The sequence below is a fragment of the Ahaetulla prasina genome, chromosome 2, assembly GCF_028640845.1.
Source record: "Ahaetulla prasina isolate Xishuangbanna chromosome 2, ASM2864084v1, whole genome shotgun sequence".
NCBI classification, from domain to species: domain Eukaryota; kingdom Metazoa; phylum Chordata; class Lepidosauria; order Squamata; family Colubridae; genus Ahaetulla; species Ahaetulla prasina.
In genome coordinates, this window is record NC_080540.1 from 185,785,525 (window position 1) to 185,807,634 (window position 22,110).

Here is a 22,110-nt window from a genome sequence, read left to right on the forward strand (position 1 = left end):
AAAGAAAATCTTTATAAAATGCTTTATAGATGGCATTTTCCATCCTCAAGGTTAGCAAAGAACTCCATTGAATTCATTGTTGAATTGAGAGTTCTGGAAACACAGTGATCTGGGTTATCACAGATCTTTTCTCAAAACAAGTTTGTTTTTTTTATTTGAATTTATATCCCGCCCTTCTCCGAAGACTCAGGGCAGCTTACATTGTGTTAAACAATAGTTCCATTCATCCATTTGTATATTATATACAAAGTCAACTTTTAGTGCCCCCAACAATCTGGGTCCTCATTTTAGCTACCTTATAAAGGATGGAAGGCTGAGTCAACCTTGGGCCTGGTGGGACTTGAACTTGCAGTAATTGCAAGCAGCTGTCTTAATAACAGACTGCTTTAGTCTGTTGAGCCACCAGAGGCCCATTTCATCCCAAAGGTTCATTTCATCCCATACCAAAAGATCCCTATGGCTAAAGCCTTGGCTAAAATGCTTTTGGTCCACATTTATTGCTTGCATGGGGCCCCATGAATTATTATTTTGGACAAGGGGGTCCAATTCACATCCAAGTTCTGGAAAGCTTTTTTCAATCTACTTGGGACTGAGCAGGGACTTAGTTCTAGTCATCTTCTGCAGACAAAAAGGGCCATGGAATGAACGAACTCAGTTCTGGAACAGTACCTACACTGTTTTATTTTACCAATTACCAGTAGGACAACTGGACTGAACTACTGCCTTTTGCAGAAGTAGCCTATAATAATGCAGTTCACACTAGCACAGGTTTTACCCTTTCAGAGTGGCTACAGGGCAAGAATTTAATGCTACACCTGAGTTAACCTCACATGAACCAGATATATCTTCCTTGAAACAGTGGATCAGTCATTTCCAAACCATTTGGCCGGTAGTCCACAAAGCCTTGAATGAAGCCAAGGCTGCCGATAAAGCACAAGCAGAGAACAAACAAACAGAACCTAAACCTTATAAAGTGGGGGACAAAGTTTACCTTTCCACCAAGTTTCTAAAATCTTTGCAGCAGTCTAAAATGTTGGGTCCTAAATATATTGGGCCTTTCCCCATAGTTCGTATCATTAAACCTGTCATGGTGGAATTACATCATTACAGCAAGTCCACCCCGTTTTCCATTGTAACTTATTGAAGCCTAAAGTCACCTCTGATCTTCATCTGGCTACTACCCCTGTTCTGTTCCCTATTATGGTAGAGGGTGAACAACATTTTGAGGTTCAGGAAATTCTTGACTCTAGGAAATTCCATGGGACCATTCAGTAGCTGGTGGCTTGGAAACACCTCCCCTTCTCACACAATGAATGGGTTCACAAAAAACATGTGTGTTGCCCTAAATCAGTATGCATATTTCATCAATTGTACCCTGACAATCCTCATTGATTTTATGTTTCCTTTGTCTCCCCTTCGTTCTTTTGTTTTCTTTCAGGTGGACTTCCTGTTTTTCTAGGGGGGGAGCATGTCAGGTCCAAGATATTTCTACAGGGATGCTGGCATTTTGGTGGGAGGAAGGAGGGGGAAGGAATGGAGTGGTCTATATATGAAGTTTCAGTTTCCAGTTTCTGTTTCCTGCATTACTGTGCTAATCTCTATATGAAGTTTCTGTTTCTTGCATTACTGTATTAATCTCTATACGAAATCTCTGTTTCTGTTTCTCTGCAATGATGTAATGTGGATGGGGTTTGGTTAGCATTGCTTTAAATAGCTAGTTTTAAGTGAGAAGCTTCAGTTCTTGCCTAGATCTTCTGTTATCACAAACCTGCCAATAAAAGCTCTTTTTGGAACAACTACAGTTTCAGGAGTCCTGCTTTCTTGGGAAGATTGGAGAGGCAAGACCTTACATAACCAATTCTACATTCTCTGTAATATAGTTTATCATTTTGAGCACGAATTAGCAACCATATGAGGTAACATTAAATTTAAATGAAGATACATCCTCCCTTTTTGCTATTAATTTGAGGGTAGAAGTCCTCACCTATTTGAATGTGTATATTTTTATGTTTTTATTTTGCATTTTTTAAAAACCTGCCAAAGTTTAAAAAGTAAAGCTGTGGTGGGAGCAAGATATGGGATTGGGGAAACTTAACTTCCATGACGGCCATGGACCTGACTCAATTAGTGGACGGCCCTACCCACATCGGGGGAGGCACTCTAGACCTAATTTTCGTCTCTGGCCAGTGGTTGAATGATCTGATTTTAAATGATTTAGTTGTCGAGCCTTTGTCATGGTCAAATCATTCTCTTCTTCGTCTGGACTTTCGGACCGCTACTCAACAACGCAGGGAGATGGAACCAATGCGTTGGTTCCATCCCAGGCGCCTGATGGACCCAGAGTGGTTCCTGACGGAGCTTGGGCCGTTTCCTGAGGATCTGGCCCGCGGCACGGCTGAAGAACTAGTCGCGGCTTGGGAACAGGCCGCGACTGGAGCTTTGGACCATGTCGTGCCTTTGCGGCCTCTGACCCGGCGTAGGTCTCAACCAGCTCCTTGGTTCTCCGAGAAGCTGAGGGAGATGAAACGCCGGAGAAGACGCCTAGAGAGTGCTTGGAGATCCAGCCGTTTGGAAGCTGACCGGACACTAGTTAGGTCATATAGTAGGACCTACCTAGTGGCACTGAGTGAAGCGAAGCGTTCCTACATTTCCTCCCTCATTGCGTCGGCAGATAACCGCCCGGCCGCCCTGTTTCGGGTGACCTGTTCTCTCCTTCAACAGGAGGTGTGGGATGACCCATTACAAGGGCGGGCCAAGGAGTTTAACGGTTATCTATACGATAAAATCATTCAGCTTCGGGATGGATTGGATCAAAATTGGGTAGATCCAGGCGAGAGGTTCGAGACTTGTCTTGTTGAGACTGTTTGGGATAGTTTTGACCCTGTGACTCCCGAGGACATGGACAGGTTGTTGGGGAGGTTGAATGCTACCACATGTTTACTGGATCCGTGCCCCTCCTGGTTGGTGCTGGCCACACAGGAGGTGACACGAGGCTGGCTTCGGGGGATTATAAATGCTTCTTTGTTGGAGGGGGCTTTTCCGGCTGCCTTGAAGGAGGCGGTGGTGAGACCCCTCCTCAAGAAGCCTTCCCTGGACCCAGCTGTTTTAGGAAATTATCTTCCGGTCTCCAACCTTCGCTTTGTGGCGAAAGTTGTAGAGAGTGTGGTGGCACGTCAATTACCCCAATTGATTGGTTGTAGAGAGTGTGGTTGCATGGCACCTTCCCCGGTACCTGGATGAAGCCGTCTCTCTAGACCCGTTCCAGTCCGGCTTCTGGTCCGTTCACAGTACGGAGACAGCTTTGGTCGCGTTGGTGGATGACCTCTGGAGGGCCAGGGATAGGGGTTGTTCCTCTGCCCTGGTCCTATTAGATCTCTCAGCGGCGTTTGATACCATCGACCATGGTATCTTGCTGCACCGGTTGGAGAGTTTGAGAATGGGAGGCACAGTTTATCGGTGGTTCTCCTCCTATCTCTCCGACCGGTCGCAGACGGTGTTGACAGGGGGGCAGAGGTCGACCGTGAGGCACCTTACTTGTGGGGTGCCTCAAGGGTCGATTCTCTCGCCCCTCCTGTTCAACATCTACATGAAGCTGCTGGGGTCATCAGTGGTTTCGGGGTGAGTTATCATCTGTACACTGATGATACACAGCTGTACTTTTCCACCCCGGACCACCCCAACGAAGCTGTCTAAGTGCTGTCCCGGTGTCTGGAAGCTTACGGGTCTGGATGGGGAGAAACAGACTCAAGCTCAATCCCTCCAAGACGGAGTGGCTGTGGATGCCGGCACCCCGGTACAGTCAGCTGCAGCCGCAGCTGGCTGTGGGGGGCAAGTTATTGGCCCCAACGGTGAGGGTGCACAACTTGGGTGTCCTCTTGGATGGGCGGCTGTCGTTTGACGATCATTTGGCGGCCGTCTCCAAGAGGGCCTTCCACCAAGTACGCTTGGTGCGCCAGTTGCGCCCCTTCCTTGACCGGGATGCCTTATGCACGGTCACTCATGCCCTTGTCACTTCCCGCTTGGACTATTGCAATGCTCTCTACATGGGGCTGCCCTTGAAGTGCACCTGGAGGCTGCAGCTAGTCCAGAATGCAGCTGCGCGGGTAATAGTGGGAGCAACTCGTTGCTCCCATGTTGTCGTGTCCCACTCCTCCGCTGACGGCCGGGTCAGGGAAATCCGAATCACGCTTGCCTCTGCAGCTCTGCCCAAAGTCCTAGCAAAGTCCTCAGAGCAGGCAGGAGACCAGTAAGTGACTTCAGCAAGATAAGTTCGACTTTGCCTGACTCAGAGACTGCCAGAAAGCAGATCCTTTATATAGGCCATGGGGTGTGGCTCCATGACTCAGCACTCATTAAGGCCTGCCCCTCCCTTCCTTCTGTTGCCTCCGCCTATCCAATCTTCTGATGCGAGGGTCACTCCAATCAGCTGTTGTTGGAAGTAAACTTTCCTCAGGCTCACATGCTGTGGAGGAGGGGGAGGGGTCTAGCTGCTCCGTTTGCCTGGGCATGGAGTCAGGGCTGGGGCCGGGAGGTGCTCCTTCTTCTGCAGTTTGTCTGGGCATGGAGCCAGGACTGGGGCCGGGAGGCATACATTCCTCCGTGTTCGGGAGCAGATAAGAAGGCCCCGGCTGCTCTGAGGGCGGGCAAGACACAACACATGTAACAGCAATCCTGCGCAGTTTGCACTGGCTTCCTGTGGTCTTTCGGGTGCGCTTCAAGATTCTGGTTACCGCCTTTAAAGCGCTCCATGGCTTAGGACCTGGGTACTTACGGGACCGCCTGCTGTTACCTTTTGCCTCCCACCGACCTGTACGCTCACACAGAGAGGGCCTTCTCAGGGTGCCGTCCGCCAAGCAATGTCGGCTGGCGGCCCCCAGGGGAAGGGCCTTCTCTGTTGGAGCCCCTACGCTTTGGAATGAACTTTCCCCTGGCTTACATCAAGTGCCTGATCTTCGGACTTTTCGCCGTGAGCTGAAAACGCACCTATTTATTCAAGCGGGACTGGATTAAAATTTTATTGGGGTTATTTATATTTTAAGATTTTAAATTGTTTTAAATTTTCGGCCACAGGATAATATGTTTTCTTTTAATTTCTTTTAATCTGTATATAGTGTATTTTTACTTGGCTGTACACCGCCCTGAGTCCTTCGGGAGAAGGGCGGTATAAAAATCAAAATAAATAAATAAATAAATAAATAAATAAATAAATAAATAAATAAATAAATAAATAAATAAATAAATAAATAAATAATAAATAAATAAATAAATAAATAAATAAATAAATACCTGGATGAAACTGTCTATCTAGACCCGTTCCAGTCCGGCTTTCGACCCGGATACAGTACGGAGACGGCTTTGGTCGCGTTGGTCGATGATCTATGGAAGGCCAGGGACAGGGGTTGTTCCTCTGCCCTGGTCCTATTAGACCTCTCAGCAGCTTTCGATACCATCAACCATGGTATCCTGCTGCACCGGCTGGGGAGTTTGGGAGTGGGAGGCACCATTTATCAATGATTCTCCTCCTATCTCTCTGACCGGTCGCAGACGGTGTTGGCAAGGGGGCAGAGATCGACCCCGAGGCGCCTCACATGTGGGGTGCCGCAGGGGTCGATTCTCTCGCCTCTCCTGTTCAACATCTATATGAAGCCGCTGGGTGAGATCATCAGTGGTTTTGGGGTGAGGTACCAACTGTACACTGATGATACGCAGCTGTACTTCTCCACCCCAGGCCACCCCAACAAAGCTATCGAAGTACTGTCCCGGTGTCTAGAAGCCATACGGGTCTGGATGGGGAGAAACAGGCTCAAGCTTAATCCCTCCAAGACGGAGTGGCTGTGGATGCCGGTACCCCGGTACAGTCAGCTGCAGCCGCGGCTGACTGTTGGGGGTGAGTCACTGGCCCCGATGGAAAGGGTGCGCAACTTGGGCGTTCTCCTGGATGGGCAGTTGTCTTTTGAAGATCACTTGACGGCCATCTCCAGGAGAGCTTTTTATCAGGTCCACCTGATTCGCCAGTTGCGCCCCTTCCTTGACCGGGATGCCCTATTTATTTATTTATTTATTTATTTATTTATTTATTTATTTATTTTATTCGATTTTTATACCGCCCTTCTCCTGAAGGACTCAGGGCGGTGTACAGCCATATAAAAAAATCCACAATATACACATTAAAACAAAATTAAAACAAAACATATTACAAGGTGGCCGGAATTTAAAAGCAATTTAACAAACCTTAAAATATAAATTAACCCAATTAAAATTTAATAAAACTTTTAGGCCAGTCCCGCTTGAATAAATAGGTGCGTTTTCAGCTCACGGCGAAAAGTCCGAAGATCAGGCACAGTCACTCATGCTCTTGTTACCTCTCGCTTGGATTACTGCAGTGCTCTCTACATGGGGCTCCCCTTGAAGAGCACCCGGAGGCTCCAGTTAGTCCAGAATGCAGCTGCGCGGGTGATAGAGGGAGCGGTTCAGAGCTCCCATGTAACACCTATCCTACACAGACTGCACTGGCTGCCTGTTGTCTTCCGGGTGCGCTTCAAGGTATTGGTTACCACCTTTAAAGCGCTCCATGGCTTAGGACCGGGATATTTACGGGACAGTCTACTGCTGTCTGGTACCTCCCACCGACCTGTGCGTTCTCACAGAGAGGGACTCCTTAGGGTGCCGTCAGCCAAACAATGTTGGCTGGCGGCCCCCAGGGGAAGGGCCTTCTCTGTGGGAGCTCCTACCCTGTGGAATGAACTTCCCCCTGGACTTCGACAACTACCTGACCTTCGGACTTTTCGCCGCGAACTTAAGATTTATCTATTCCATCTTGCTGGACTGGCTTGAATTTTAATTTTTTAGTTGATTTTATGGGTTTTAATTTTATTAATTTTTATCGGGATTGATTGTATTTTAAAAATTGGGCCAAATTTAATAAGTTTTTTAATGTATGTTTTTAGTATTGTATTTGTCTTTACTGTTTTTATCTTGGCTGTAAACTGCCCTGAGTCCTTCGGGAGAAGGGCGGTATACAAATTAAAATATTATTATTATTATTATTATAATATTAATGAAACAGCAAGTTCATTTTTCAAGGAAGAAAGAACATTAGGAGAAAAGAAAGTTGTCTATTCTTCTAAAAATAGTTAGTAACTTGCCAGGAGTTGCTCCAACAGTGAGATGGGTGACCTATAAATATAATAAACAAAGATTCTGTTCCAAGAGGCACAAATTATTTCAGTCCCCATTCTCTCCAACATGGCTATTTTTTTTTCGTGAGAATACAGAATAGAGAATAGAATTAGGTCTAAACTCTGAAATTGTACAAAGAGAAGCCAGTTCTAAAATATATAATAAAGGTATGAAATAGTTAAGGATTAACATTCATGGGCAAATTCTGAGCTATTGATTGCTGATACTATCATTAACAAAAGAAAACACTCATGACTGAATACATTTGTTTGTTATAACTCTTAATTGGTATTCACCATGTTTTGGATATAAATATTACATTGGGATGGGAATAATAAAATGATTGACTTACACCAGTTTCTGCTAGTTCTTTAAAAACAATTTTGATTTGAATTGAATGTTATTGTCCTGAATGGCTACAGATGTATTATTGAACTAATATGTAATTAAAAATTTGAAATTTTCCAATGATCTGCATCACCTTTCTCTTGTGTAAGTCAATTACTCCAAACACAAATATTAAAGGAATACATAAACCAAATACTATATATTTGGTTTACCTTTATATTTTATATTTATAAATATTAATATTTTACTTTATATTATATTATTTTATATTTATATTTACCCAAGACCCATGGTAAGATCATCCATTCAACGATGGTTGGTGGAGGCCCTTGCATATTCAGATCTGACCTGTCAATGTGCTGAGAGGCAAGTAGAAGAAGAAACAAGAAAGTCAAGTAGGAAGCAGTGTGGCAGATGAATTTGATGAATGGTTTCCTGATGAACAGTCCCAGTCGGCTCTTGGGAGCTATCAAGTAGCAGACAGAGAATACGGGAAAAAGGAATCCAACAATGATGCAAGTCAGCATCTTCACAGCCCAGTGGTGTCTCCTCCAGCCTGGGAACTCATCATACCAACGAGAGGCAAGTAGCTGTTGACAGTTTGGTTGGGCAACAAACTAACACAAAACAAAAGAAATAATCAAAACTCTTCTATCTAGTAAATTCTTATATAAAAAATGTAACATGCAAAAAGAAATTCAAGGGATTTAACTGCATTTTTACTAGATGAAATTCCTTGTACATTAAAGTACACAATTATTAGGTATTAACATTAAAGACAAAAAAACTTTGTTCTCTGGTATATCCTCATATCTATTATATTTATATATATAAATATATATATGCGAGTAACACACACACACACACACACACACACACACACACACACACACATTACCTGCAACAGCCCACAGTTCAAGAACAATGACCTACTTCTTCATAAGCTAGAAAAAAGTGGGATAGACAGCGTCACCATCAGATGGATTCACAATTGGCTGGCAAACCGTGCTCAATGAGCAGTCCTTAATGGGTCTAAGTCTACATGGAGGGAAGTAAGCAGTGGGGTGCCACAAGGTTCTGTCTTAGGCCCACTACTCTTCAATAACTTCATAAATGACTTAGATGAGGGAATAGAAGGGAACTCACCAAATTTGCAGATGATACTAAGCTGGCAGGAATAGCTAACACCCCAGAAAATAGGTTCAAGATCCAGATGGATCTTGGAGAGGGCGGAGATAACGTCATGACGGTTTGACGGGCGATCTTGAAGCTCCAAGATCGCCGTCGGTATCTTTGCCGCTGGATGGTCCATTTTGGACGGTGATAGAGAAGGGCAAATCCTGTTGATCCCAGGGACACTGCAAAGTCCCTGGTTTATCAGGAGAAGCCCTTTATTCAGGCGGCAAAGAGGCAGCCGTTAAAGCTGCTGAAGTTGGGACAGCTCTGGAACGGCAGAGATTGAGAGAAAGTGTGTGGGCTTGGTGAGAGAAATTTTTTTAAATAGACTATTAGAGAGAACACCCTGGGATTAAAAGGAAGTTAAAATTGAAGACAGAAGATGAAACAGCAGAATTAAACCTGAGTCTAAGGTATTTTCCCCTATTTTTAAACCTATTTTTATATGTGGATGTCTACGGATGATTTTATTTTTTTAACCTGGACTGGACTGGATTGAAGATTTCCGTTTTATTTATTTATTTATTTTTATATATAATTTTTTTTATTTCCATTTTCCAACATCATATTTATGTACAATCTGTTATCCATCATGAATCATTAATTTTTATTTATTGCTGATTCGGGCCTGCCCAACTGCCACTTCCTTTCTTCACAACCTTCCTCTATCCTCTACTACTTTCCCCTCCTTCATCTCCTTCACTTTACTACTTCCTCTCCTCCTTCTCCACTCCCCTTCTTCCACCCTTTCTAACTTTCTTATTCCCCTCCTCCTTCTCAAGTCTTTTCTACCTACTTTCTTCCCTCCTTCTACTCCTCTCTCCCTTTCTTTATGGAATAGCAATCGGGCAGCCCCAATATCATTTCAAATTTTAATTTCATATCTTCAATCATTACTGTACATTAATAACCAATCCATGTATCATTTTCATTTCCCCCCCTTTTAAGAGGTTAAAAAGGAAAGATTCAAAAAACTTTTCTTCTAAATCACTATAATCCCAAAGAAGAAGAAAAAATATAAATCATAAAATTCTCATTTCTTCCATTTAGTCAGTATCTTCTTGTATATCTCCTAGTTCCACACTAGCTGTTAATAAGTATTTCCTTAACTTTCGTTTCCAATACACAAATCGCCATTTGCTTCATTCCACAAAATGCCATTTGCTTTCTTCTCTCCTATCTTCGCAACAAATGTATCCTCTATTAGGGGCTTGCAGTCTTCTTACAAACAAATGCTAGAACTCCAGTTTCTGCTCTGTCTGCGTTACAATCCATCACAAATCAATTTCTGCCGCGGAGATTGGACGCTATGTTTTTTCCTGCCAAAAGGCAGATGCCCTCCGAGTCTGGAGCTTTTTTCAGGCTTTGGAAGGAGCACTCCCCTCAAGCCTCCAGAAACTTTTCTGGGGCTTCTCCAGGTGGCTCAACTTCAGCCTGAATGCTCATCTCTCCCTTTGCCTGAAAGGGAGATTTACAAGCTGCCGGACAGCTGATTTACGCTGTCCTGGCAGCTCTACAGACTACAGGGTTAGCAGTCTAAAAAGGACTGCCATCAACGAAGCGGAGCCAAACTGGAAGCCCCCAAGATTTCTGTTTTATTTTTATTTTTCCTACTCTTAGTGCCTTTTTAGAATAATTTCTCTTTGGTTCTGTTTTTGTCTATTTTTTATCTTTTCTTTTTTCTCTATTTTTATTCTTTTGTGTATTGTGTACTGGATATGAGAAGGAGGGAAAGTGGAGAAAATAGGTAACACTGCCACCTACTGGATTGGAAATATTGTTTCTCTTTTTCTCTTTTTTTATTATTATTTTATTATTATTATTTATTGAATTTTTATACCGCCCTTCTCCCGAAGGACTCAGGGCGGTTTACAGCCAAGCTTTGGTTTAAGAAAGTAACAAATGTGCATATTTCAAGGACTCTGAGCCTATTCTAGATAAAATAGTGGGGAGAGCATCAAAGACTGTCTGCAGGATTGTTTATTCAAGTGCTCTTCTGGGAAATTATCAGTGGCAGGAGTCTGAAACTAAAAAATAGAAGATTGCAGTGACTCTGGAATGAGAGCTATAAATTTTATTTGAGAATCTACAAAAGAAATTTTCTCCTTTTCCCATCGATTTTTTTCCCTTGATTGGAGACTGAATATGGTCAACCTCCTCTTTGGTTAATTGGATTAAGACATACAAGAGTCTGAAGATTTTTTCTGTTTTCTTTTTTCTTTTTTTCTCTCATGTTTTTCTTTTTTCTCTTTTTGGCCTTTCCGTTTTTTGCTGTTAGTTGGGAGAATAATTGTCCTACATATAAGTGGATTAAGGTATAGAAGAACCTGAAGACTACATTACAGAGATGAGTAGAAAGGCAACAGCTGTTGGTTCTACCACATCGACTCCCTCCTCTTCACCATCTGGAGGACAACGATTGATACAGATGATGCTACAACAGGAAAAGGAAAAGGAACGAAAGAAGGAGAAGGAAGTGACATTACAGATGATTTGGCAAGGAATCCAAAAGATACAAACAATAGTGGAGAATATTGAACAGAGAAAACAGATTAAAAGGTGGAGAATATACATCAAATGTTAGAAAAAATAAGGATATACTACAAAAAATTGAGGAAAAGTAAGAACAAAGAGATAAAAAATCAATGACATTGAAAGTAGATTAGATGAGGTTGAATGAGTTAAGAGTGGAATATTGGGATGGGAGATGGACAGATCAGAATTCTAACTCAGATTTCAAAATATAGAAGAAGAAAAGGGAGAAAATTTGGCAGAAAAAATGATAAAAATTCTAGCAAAAGCATTAGAAATCACCAAAGATAAGATGATGGATGGCGGAGATGAGATATTTTGAGTCTATACAAGATATGCAATGAGAAATAAGTTACCAAGAGAAGTCCACATAAGATTCACTAAAAAATTAAAAAACAAATATTGTAGATTGCAAGAGAGAAAGCATTAAAATATAAGGACAAGGAAATTGTGGTGCTGAAGCAAATACCGAGAAGATTGAGGGAGATGAGAAGATAATATCATTTTTTCACTAAAATACTACTGCAGAAAGGCGTGAACAGATGGCTGATACCAGAAGGCTTGGTGTTTACATGGCAACAACAAAAATATAGAATCGATTCAATTGATAAAGCCAAAGCATTCTGGGCAGAGTACCTCAGAGAGGAAGAAGTGGAGACAAGAAGAGAAGACTCACTGATTGAATTACAAGAAGAATTCCCAGTAATGACTGAAAAAGAAGAAGGTGCAGTGGGTGGTAATGTGGAATATAAAGAACAAAGTGAGCTGAGATTGACAAGAGCAATAAACCCATCTTATAAAATATGAACATGGAAGAGAAAAAATTGATTATAATAAAACATAAATGGACTTATTTAGCTACCAAAAGAAGAAAAATATTCCATAAATTAGAAAAATTAAAATTTGATATAATTTGTCTACAAGTACATATCAAAAAGCAACATGAATTATTGGTACAGCCAAAATTAGGGAAAATATTTACTTCACTGCCACAATGTAAGAAAAGAGGAGTAGCTCTATATATAAGAGATACAATCTCGGCAGAGCAAGTCTAAACAGATGAAGATGGAAGAATTTTGATAGTGCAAATAACAGACAATAACATGAAAATACTTTTAATAGCAATATATGCTCCAAATGATAATCAAGAAGATTTTTATAAAAAATTACATTTGAAAATAATCAATTTGGATTATGAAAATATTTGCATGATGGGAGACTTCAATGGTATAGTGGATGAGAAATTAGATTACAATACACAGAAGACAACAAAGCAAAGTAGAAAGATTCTTCCGAAATCCTTTTTTAAAATGATAGAGGAGATAAACTTAAAAGATGCATGGAGAGAAAGAAATGTAAAAAATAGACAATATACTTTTTATTCAAATAGACATTTATCGTGGTCTAGAATAGACATGATATGGATGACAATGGAATTGTCTTCTAATATAGAAGAAATTGATATAGAGGCCAATACCTGGGCAGACCATAAGCCAATGACAAAGGAGAAAATCTAGATGGACCTTAAATAACACAGTTTTAAAAGAAAAGAAATTTGTACAGAAAATGAAGAAAGAAATTGCCTTTTAAAAAAAAAGAAAATAGAAAAGAGGACACATCAATACAAAACATATGGGACACAATGAAAGCCTATGCTAGAGGTCTGATTATAGACTATACAAGAAAAAGAAATACTAAGAAAAGACAATCTTAAAAAACTAGAAGATGACTATTAAGAAATTTGAGAAAGAATTACAGAAATTTCCACAAAAAAGGACTTTAAAATAAAAATGGACACAATTAAACATAGAATGGGATTAATAGAAAAAGAGGATTTAGCGCAAAAAAATAGAAGTGCTAAACAGAACTATTTTGAAGATGCTAATAAGTCAGGTAGATGGTTAGCATACAAACTGAAAAAAGAGAGAGAATCAAGAAAAATAATACGACTAGTGGATGACCAAGGACAAATTAGATATGGGAATGAAGAGAAGAAAAAAATATACAAGATTTTTACAGCAAATTGTATGAGCAAGAGAATATAGAGGAGGAAAGTGTTAAACGATACTTGCAGAAAGCGAATCTACCCCAGATTTCTAAAGACACAGAAATGATGTTAGAAGGAAATATAATGATGATGGAATTATTTGAAGCACTCAAAAAACAAAAAAATGGAAAGGCACCAGGCCCAGATGGATTACCAGTTGAATATTATAAGACACTACAGAAGTTGTTGAGCCTCCCATTGTTAGAGGTCATGAATGAAGTCACATCAAAGAAGAAATTACCTAAGTCATGGTCAGAAGCGTATATTACACTTATTCCAAAGGAATAACAACAAATCAAGAATTATAGGCCTATATCACTGTTAAATGCAGACTATAAAATCTTTGCTTCAATATTGGCAGAAAGACTTAAAAGATATCTAAATAATTTTATACATTCTGATCAAATGAGTTTCTTCCAAAAAGACAGATTAAAGATAACATGAGGATAATTCTGGATACTTTGGAATATTATGAAGCACACCTTGAAAAGCAAATGGCTTTGATATTTCTAGATGCACAGAAAGCCTTTGATAATGTGAATTGGCAATTTATGTTAATACAGCTGGAACAGATGGGCTTTGGTAGAAAGTTTATTCAAGCCACAGAAGCCATATATCATAAACAAACAGCAAAAGTAATGATAAATAGAGAACTGACAGAGCCTACTGAAATAAAAAAAGGAACAAGACAAGGCTGTCCACTGTCACCCCTGTTGTTTGTGTTAATATTAGAGGTGTAAAATAGAAATATTAGAGAAGAAAAAGATATAAAAGGCATGAAAATTCAAAAGGAAGAATACAAATTGCAAGCATTTGCTGATGACCTGGTTTTTATTCTTGAAGATCCATTAGAATCAAAAACTAAACTGATAGACAAGATAGAAGAATATGGAAAAGTAGCAGGTTTGAAAATAAATAAAGATAAAACGAAGATTTTGACAAAAAATATGTTAATAAAACAAAAAGAAGAGCTGGCGGAACTATCAAAGATGCAGGTCACAAGTAAGGTCAAGTATTTGGGAATATATTTAACAGCAAGATGTAGTACACTTAAAGAGAATAACTATAGTAAACTTAAACAACAGATAGGGACAGATTTGGAAAAGTGGGAGAATTTACAACTGTCACTGATAGGGAGAATATCAATGATTAAGATGAATATATTGCCTAGAATTTTATATTTGTTTCAGACAATTCCAATTAGGTTGGGGAAAGAATATTTTGAAGAATTGAATAAAATAGTGCTGAAATATATTTGGCAGGGTAAAAAAGTGAGGATAAAACTAAAATTGTTGCAAGATGCTAGAATATGAGGAGGTTTTGGATTGCCTAATTGAGAATTATATTATCAAGCAACAAATTTGATGTGGATCAGGGAATGGATAATGCTAAGAAATACTAGAATTTTGACTTTAGAAGGACATGATTTGTTGTGGGGATGGCACGCTGTATAAGGAAGTAAAAACATAGGGAAACTTTCAAAGACATTTTATACGAGAGGCCTTGTTATTAAATTGGGAGAAGATTAAGAGATAACATTATTTAAAAATTCCAGTCTGGTTATAAACTATTGAAGCATTCTCATATTCAATAACATTTAGAAAGGAACAAATTGTTAGATATAGTGAATTATTGAATGAAAAGGGTGAACTTAAATCTATGCAAGAATTAGAAGTACAAGATATAAAGATGAATTGGTTTTCTTACTTGCAAATACATTCTAGATATGATAAAGATTTTAAGACAGAAGTTTTTTACAATAAATTGACTAACTTAGATAAAATTTTGACAGGTACTGATGAAAACGTAATTAAAAAATTATACGGATATTTATTAGAGGTTAAACTGGAAGAAGAACAAGTTAAAGAAACAATGATTGCCTGGGGGAAAAATTTTGGACATGGGATTGACCTAGAGAAATGGCAAAAATTGTGGTTGCAAAATTTTAAAATGACAATGTCAACTGCATATAAAGAGAATTTGTATAAAATGCTTTACAGGTGGCATCTACGCCCGATGAGAATAGCCAAAATGTTCAAGAATAAATTCGAAAAATGTTGGAAATGTCATCAGATACCGGGCTCATATTACCATATGTGGTGGACGTATGTAGAAGATAGTACTAATACCACTCTATAAAGCCCTAGTAAGACTACACCTAGAGTAGAATATAGTTTGGTCACCACGCTATAAAAAAGATGTTGAGATTCTGGAAAAAGTGCAGAGGAGAGTAACCAGGATGATTAGAGGACTGGAGACTAAAACATATGAAGAATGGTTACAGGAACTGGGCATGGCTAGTATAGTGAAGAGAAGGACTGGGGAGACATGATAGCAGTGTTCCAATATTTGAGGAGCTGCCACAGAGAGGAGGGGGTCAAGCTATTTTCCAAAGCCTTGTTTGGCTTTCCTGAAGGCCAAGCAAGGAATAAATGTTGGAAATTGACCAAGGAGAGATTCAACCTAGAAAGAAAGAGGAACTGTCTGACAGTGAGAACACTCAACCAATGGAATGGCTTGCCTTCGGAAGTTGTGGGAGCTTCATCACTTGAGATTTTCAAGAAGAGATTGGACTGCCATTTGTCAGAAATTGTGTATGGTCTCCTACTTGAGCGGGGGTGGGTGGGTGTTGGACTAGATGACCTGTAAGGTGCCTTCCAACTCTGTTAATCTGTTAAATCTGTTAAACAACAGCTTGGTGGCCCCATGCTTCTGTAGAATCGTTTGCAAGAGTGAAACCAAAAAACGCAAATTCATCTACACATTAAACTCACTCGTAAAAAGCAGTACTAATCATAAGAAACTTTGCTCACGGCTCGACCTGTCAATACTACAACGTGCCCATGCTTGCAAACTCCACTCAGAGCTTAAAAGACCCTGGAGCACAGTGAGACAGATCTATACATTGACTAACACGCTGACTGTATCAAACGCAAGACCACATCACATGTCCCACTAACTCCCCCAACAATCAAAACTAGGCATGTACACCCCCAAGTTCTTCCAGGTCCACCACTACAGACCTTAAATGCAAGCTACTAAATGTAAGAAGCCTTGCAAATAAAATGCCTGAATTCCTACTACTACTAAATGCGGTCTTTTTTGATCTAATCTTTGTCTGCGAGATGTCGTTGAATATATCCTTTCCAGACTCCATTACTACAGTACGTGACTATCATGTTTTCCGATCTGATCATGAAAGCTGTAGAGTGGGTGACATTGCCATTTTCTATAAAAAGTCCCTAGATCTGAAAAAGATTCAAGTTAAACAGGAGGTTGCTCTTCCTGAGACCATCATCTGCGATCTGTCCATAAATAGATGGACTTCACTTCTTACTATGTTACAGAGCCCCTGATTACGAACTCAATCATGCAAACAAGCTACCGTATTTTTTGGAGTATAAGACGCACCAGAGTATAAAATGCACCTTAGTTTTTGGGGAGGAAAATAAGAAAAAAGCTTATTGGCAAGTGGATTGGCCTCCCAGCTGTTCCCAGAGGTGAATTTTAGCGACAGGTTCATTGGTTGTGAGCTCTGTGCCTTGCTTTTTTTTGCTTTTTTTTTCTGCCTCTGAAACTCTGTTTTAGAAAAAACTTTTTTCTGCATCTGAAAGCCTCTGAAACAGAGCTTCAGAAAAAAAGACTCTGAAGCTCTGTTTGGGAGCTTCTTTTCTGAAGCTCTATTTGGGGCCTTCTTTTCTGAAGCTCTGTTTGGAAGCTTCAGTCTCTGAAACCTCAGTTTGAGAAGCTGGGCGGGGCTACATTCAGAGTATTTATTTATTTATTTATTTATTTATTATATTTGTATACCGCCCTTCTCCCGAAGGACTCAGGGCGGTTCACAGCCAATAAAAAACACAATACATAGAATACAAATTAAAAACTATATAAAAAACTGATTCAATAACGGCCTAAAAATTTAGATACAATTTAAAACCCCATTTAAAACCCCCAATTAAAACCCATAAATTTAAAAAACTAACCCAGTCCTGCGCAGATGAATAAATGCGTTTTAAGCTCGCGACGAAAGGTTCGGAGGTCCAGAAGTTGACAGAGTCCCGGAGGGAGTTCGTTCCAGAGGGCGGGAGCCCCCACAGAGAAGGCCCTTCCCCTGGGCGTCGCCAGACGACACTGTTGCGCCGACGGCACCCTGAGGAGTCCCTCTCTGTGAGAGCGCACGGGTCGGTGGGAGGTATTCGGTAGCAGTAGGCGGTCCCGTAAATAGCCCGTAAATAGTATAAGATGCATCCAGATTTTCACCCTCTTTTTTGGGGGAACAAGGTGCATCTTATACTCCGAAAAATACAGTTACTGCACTATTAACGTGGGCAGCCTCCTGCTCACAACCTATTATCTTTCTTGGTGACTTCATTCTACCTCTAATTAATTTGACCCTAAACAAATGTACAACTGAAGCTATATATACAACTCTGTACAATACCATTACTCTTCTGGGATTGGATCAATTAGTAACAAATAACACAAGAGTCAACAACTGCCTTGATCTCATCTTCTGCAACAGTTTAAACACAATTTATGAACTACAAATAAAAGAACTTTTTTCTAACAGTGACCTCAGCATGTTTGATTTTGTATCAATTTACGTCCCTGCAAAGAAGGTCATAATGATGGGACTCCAAATTTATAACTTTAAAAAAGCCAACTATGATCTCATAGCTACCGACCTCTCATCTCTTGATTGGCAAATTCTGTTCACTGGCTCTAATACTGCCGAAGACCATTATAACACTTTTTTTGCTTGAAATCAAAAGAGTCATTAAACTATACATACCAATAGTAACCCCCAAAACCAGAAAAAAACAAATTACCCATAACAATAAGGAAGCTCCAATAAAAAAAAATATCTTTGGCGAAAAAACAAAACTGGCTAGGTAGCTAACTTTAAAAGCCACTACAAAACCTTATGCCATCAGATAAAGGCAGAATGCACCACTTACTACTGCAAACAAGAGGAAAAACTGTTGCACACAAAATCCACCCCCACCTTCTATAATTTCATAAATACCAAATTTAAAGACTCAAAAACTATGTCACCCCTAAAAGGGCCTGTTCTGTCCTCCCTTGCCTCCGTCCGAATGATGGCTTAATTAGCCGTCACTATCAGCTCTGGCAGCAGAATAGCCAGCGTCTGCCAAGAGCCTCCGTTATCTTCCACGACGCTGGTGAGTCACCTAGAAACAAACTTCAGCTTTTAATCAGTAGATTTTCCTGTTACAAAGAGACACAGCAGCTCTGGCTGCCTTTTATAGCCTGTGGGGTGTGGCTCCATGACTCAGCACTTCCTAGGCCTGCCCCACCCTTGCTTCTGTTGTTCCCTCCTCTCCTGCCTACGAAACCAAGCCTGATTGCCGTCAGCTGGGTCTGCAGGCATAGCCTGTGGGGGGGGGGAAGAGTCAGAGGATGGAGGCCTCGTTATCTCTTCCACCTCGCCTGTTTCTGGCTCCTGGAGCTGAGGTAAGTCCTTACCCAAGGTAAGTCCTGACGGCCCTTCCCCCTCACTGTCCAAGTCACTTTCTGGCAGCAGGCCTGGCTTGGGGGGCGCAGACACAACAGGGCCTAACAGGAAAGACTGTAATGATGAAGCTGTTAAGGCCAATCTTTTCAACACATTCTTCAGTTCAGTCTTTATCAACAGCAATGGCTCATGCCCCACATTTCCAAATCGTACCACAACTAATTGCAACAATCTGATATGTATTGATTTTACAGACCATCTCTATCTATTACCCCTGATGGATTATGTGCATACTTCTTGAAAAAGTTTTCCACTGCTATAGCTGAACCACTAAGCACAATCTACGAGATCTTTTAGAACAGGGGTCCCCAACCTTTTGGACCTCAGGGACCACCAAGTCCATAATTTTAAATCCCGGGGACCACTAATACGAATCCAGCGCGCCGCTTGCTGAAGCGCCTGGACTCCCAGTGACAGGATGGGGTCCTTCAGGCACTGTCCGTCCTCTCTCTTTCCTGCTTTCTCCCCCCTCCCCTCTCTCTCCCACTCTTTCTCTCTCATTCTATCTCCACCCTCTCTCTCCCCTCTCTTTCTCTCTCTCCCACTCATTCTGTCATCTCTCTTTCCCTCCCCCCTTTCTCTCTTTCTCCCCACTCCTCTCTTTCTTTCTCTCTCCTCTCTCTTTCTACCCTCTCCCTCCTCTTTCTCTCTCCCACTCATTCTGTCACCTCTCCCCTTTCTCTCTCTCTCCCTCTCCGCTCTTTTCTCTTTCTCTCTTTCTCCTCTCTCTTTCTCTCTCTCTCTCCCCACTCTTTCTCTCTCCTCTCCCCTTTCTCTCTCTCTCCTCCACTTTCACTTTCTCTCTCTCCCCTCTCCACCCTCTTTCTCTGTCTCCCACTTATTCTGTCATCTCTCTTTCTCTCCCCCCTCTCATTCTCTCATTCTCTCTTTCTCTCCCCCCACTCTCTCTCTCTCATTCTGATTCTCTCTCTCACTGATTCTATTTCATTCTGTTTCTCTCTCATTCTGTCTTTCTCTCTCATTCCAATTCTCTGCGTGTCCCTTTCAGAGCCAGGCGGCTTCGAGCAAGAGCTGCAGACTTCTTCTGCATATGCCCAAGATGGCGCCGCGTTTTTGTTGATGGGGAATGGAGCGACGACCCTTCCCAGCCGGTCCGGACCAGGGGAGACCACTTTGACATCTTGGGTCCCCGGCCCGGCTGGAGGAACGATTTTGCAGCTGTGGGGAGTGCGGCTGGCTTTGGACGGCCCCAGATGAGGTCAGCAATGAGGGGTGGTTTCCAGCGGCCCTAGTCGGCCTAGTTGGCGGCCGGGTTGGCCCAGTCAGGCGCCCGGGTGGATGGTGCCGACAGCAGCGGTGGCATCGACGGGGACCAAGGATGGCATTGACGGGGACCGAGGATGGCATCGACGGAGACCGAGGATGGTGGCGGTGGCAGGGCAGTGTCCTCGATGGCGGCGATGCGTTGGTGTTGCGGCGGTTTACGTGGTCTTTGTGGTCTTTGTGGTCTCCGCCGATAGCGGCGGTGGTGGCGGCAATGGCGGGGTCCTTCTTCCAGATGGCCGGCTGGTCGGCCGGGCTGGGCAAATGACATTGACATCGACGGCTGCATCAATGTCGGCGTCGGCAGGGAGTGGTGGCGGTGGTGGCAGCGATGGTGGCAGCGGGGGGTTATTACCCCCGGCGGTGGCAGCGTGGCTTCACCGCTGCTGCTGGTCCTTAGTTGACGATGGTGGCGATGGCAGTGACAAGACCACCCTTGTGGAGCCCATGGATTTTACAGGCTCCCCCCTCTCCCATGGACCACCCATGGATCATCCATGGACCACCCATGGAGCCTTACAGAGCCTCAGGTTTTTCCATCGGCGGCGTGTCTGCGACTGTGATTTACCGAGGCAACAGTGGTGGTGTTGGAGATGGTTGTGGCTGTGGTGAACGGCTGGACTGGGTGGTGGCTACTGTAAACATCATTTCCCACCCAAGACTGAATTCCATTATTGTTTCCTAGCCGGAGAACTGGCGGTTTACCATCTTGACCGGCTGAGACGGGACTATTCACCACTCTCCGAAATGCATATGTACTCGGCGGCGGATCTTCTTGGTCTGCGAGATTCCCCCCTCTTGCAGATTTGGCCCTCCACGCTATCGAGGGCCTACCTTTATGACGGATTTTGGAATCCCAAGAGGTGGCATGCGGCAAAGAGAGAACTTAGGGGCTTTTTAAATTTGCGTTTTAATGGGAGGGGAGGGAGGGGGAGATTGGGTTTGGGGGGAAACCCACCTGGGACAGGGGTTGGGGTTGGGATATGGCCAGATCCTACGAGGGCTCGCGTCGTTGACATTATAGGTTCGGAGGCGAAGGTGGAGGCAGGTGCTCGATTCCACGAGGGCCATTCCATCAGCACGGTAATTGGGAGGGGCAGATATGGCGGAAGCGGGGGACCATATCATGTTCGGGGAGTGCGTGAGCGTTATTTGCGAACGATCTCGCACTCCGGTCCTTTGGACCTTTCCCGTTCCCCGGGTGGTTGGGATCCTCAGAGCCTGGACCTTCGGCTGATGTTGTGCAATGCCAGGTCTGTTGTAAACAAAGCCCCCCTTATTTACAACCTTATACAAGAGGGGGGTACGGACCTGCTGGGCATCTCGGAGACCTGGTTGGGCACGGAAGGGGGGGTGCCCCTAGTTGAAATGTGCCCACCAGGTTTCCATGCATTTCATCAGCCGAGGGCCCAGGGTAGGGGTGGAGGGGTGGCGGTTATTATTAACGAGGGTCTGCGACCGAGGGAGGTCACTACCTCAGATAGCCGGATGGGAATCCCTCTTTGTGAAGTGGGGTCAGGGGAAACATGTGGATCTGCTGATTACGTACCTGGCTCCTTGCGGCATGACAGCAGCCCTGCCCGAACTGCTGGAGGTGATAGCCGAACTGGCGGTTGATACCTCCAGACTTATGGTTATGGGGGATTTCAACCTGCCATCGCTCAGTGAAGCATCTGCTGCAGCTCGGGAGTTCATGGCTTCCATGACGGCCTTGGACCTGACCCAATTAGTTAACAGTCCCACTCACATTGGGGGAAACACTCTGGACTTAATTTTTGTCTCCGGACAATGGCTGAATGATCTAGAAGTAAGAGATTTAGTCATTCAACCCTTGTCATGGTCTGATCATTCGCTCCTTCGGCTGGACTTTCGAACCGCCAACCCACACCGCAGGGAGACAGAACCAATGCGTTGGTTCTGTCCCAGGTGCCTGATGGACCTGGAGAGGTTTCTGACGGAGCTTGGGCCATTTCCTGAGGACCTAGCTCACGACTCGGCTGAAGAACTC

At 42.7% G+C, this 22,110-nt stretch overlaps 1 protein-coding gene across 1 annotated transcript in view; it reads right to left on the minus strand.

Moving 5' to 3' along the window:
- TRPC4 (transient receptor potential cation channel subfamily C member 4) overlaps positions 1–22,110 on the minus strand; it is a 471,854-nt gene that overhangs the window by 206,940 nt on the left and 242,804 nt on the right. The window contains exon 5 of the mRNA XM_058166773.1: positions 7,808–8,144. Within this exon, the coding sequence (XP_058022756.1) occupies positions 7,808–8,144 (337 nt within the window). The remainder of the gene's footprint in view (positions 1–7,807; positions 8,145–22,110) is intronic.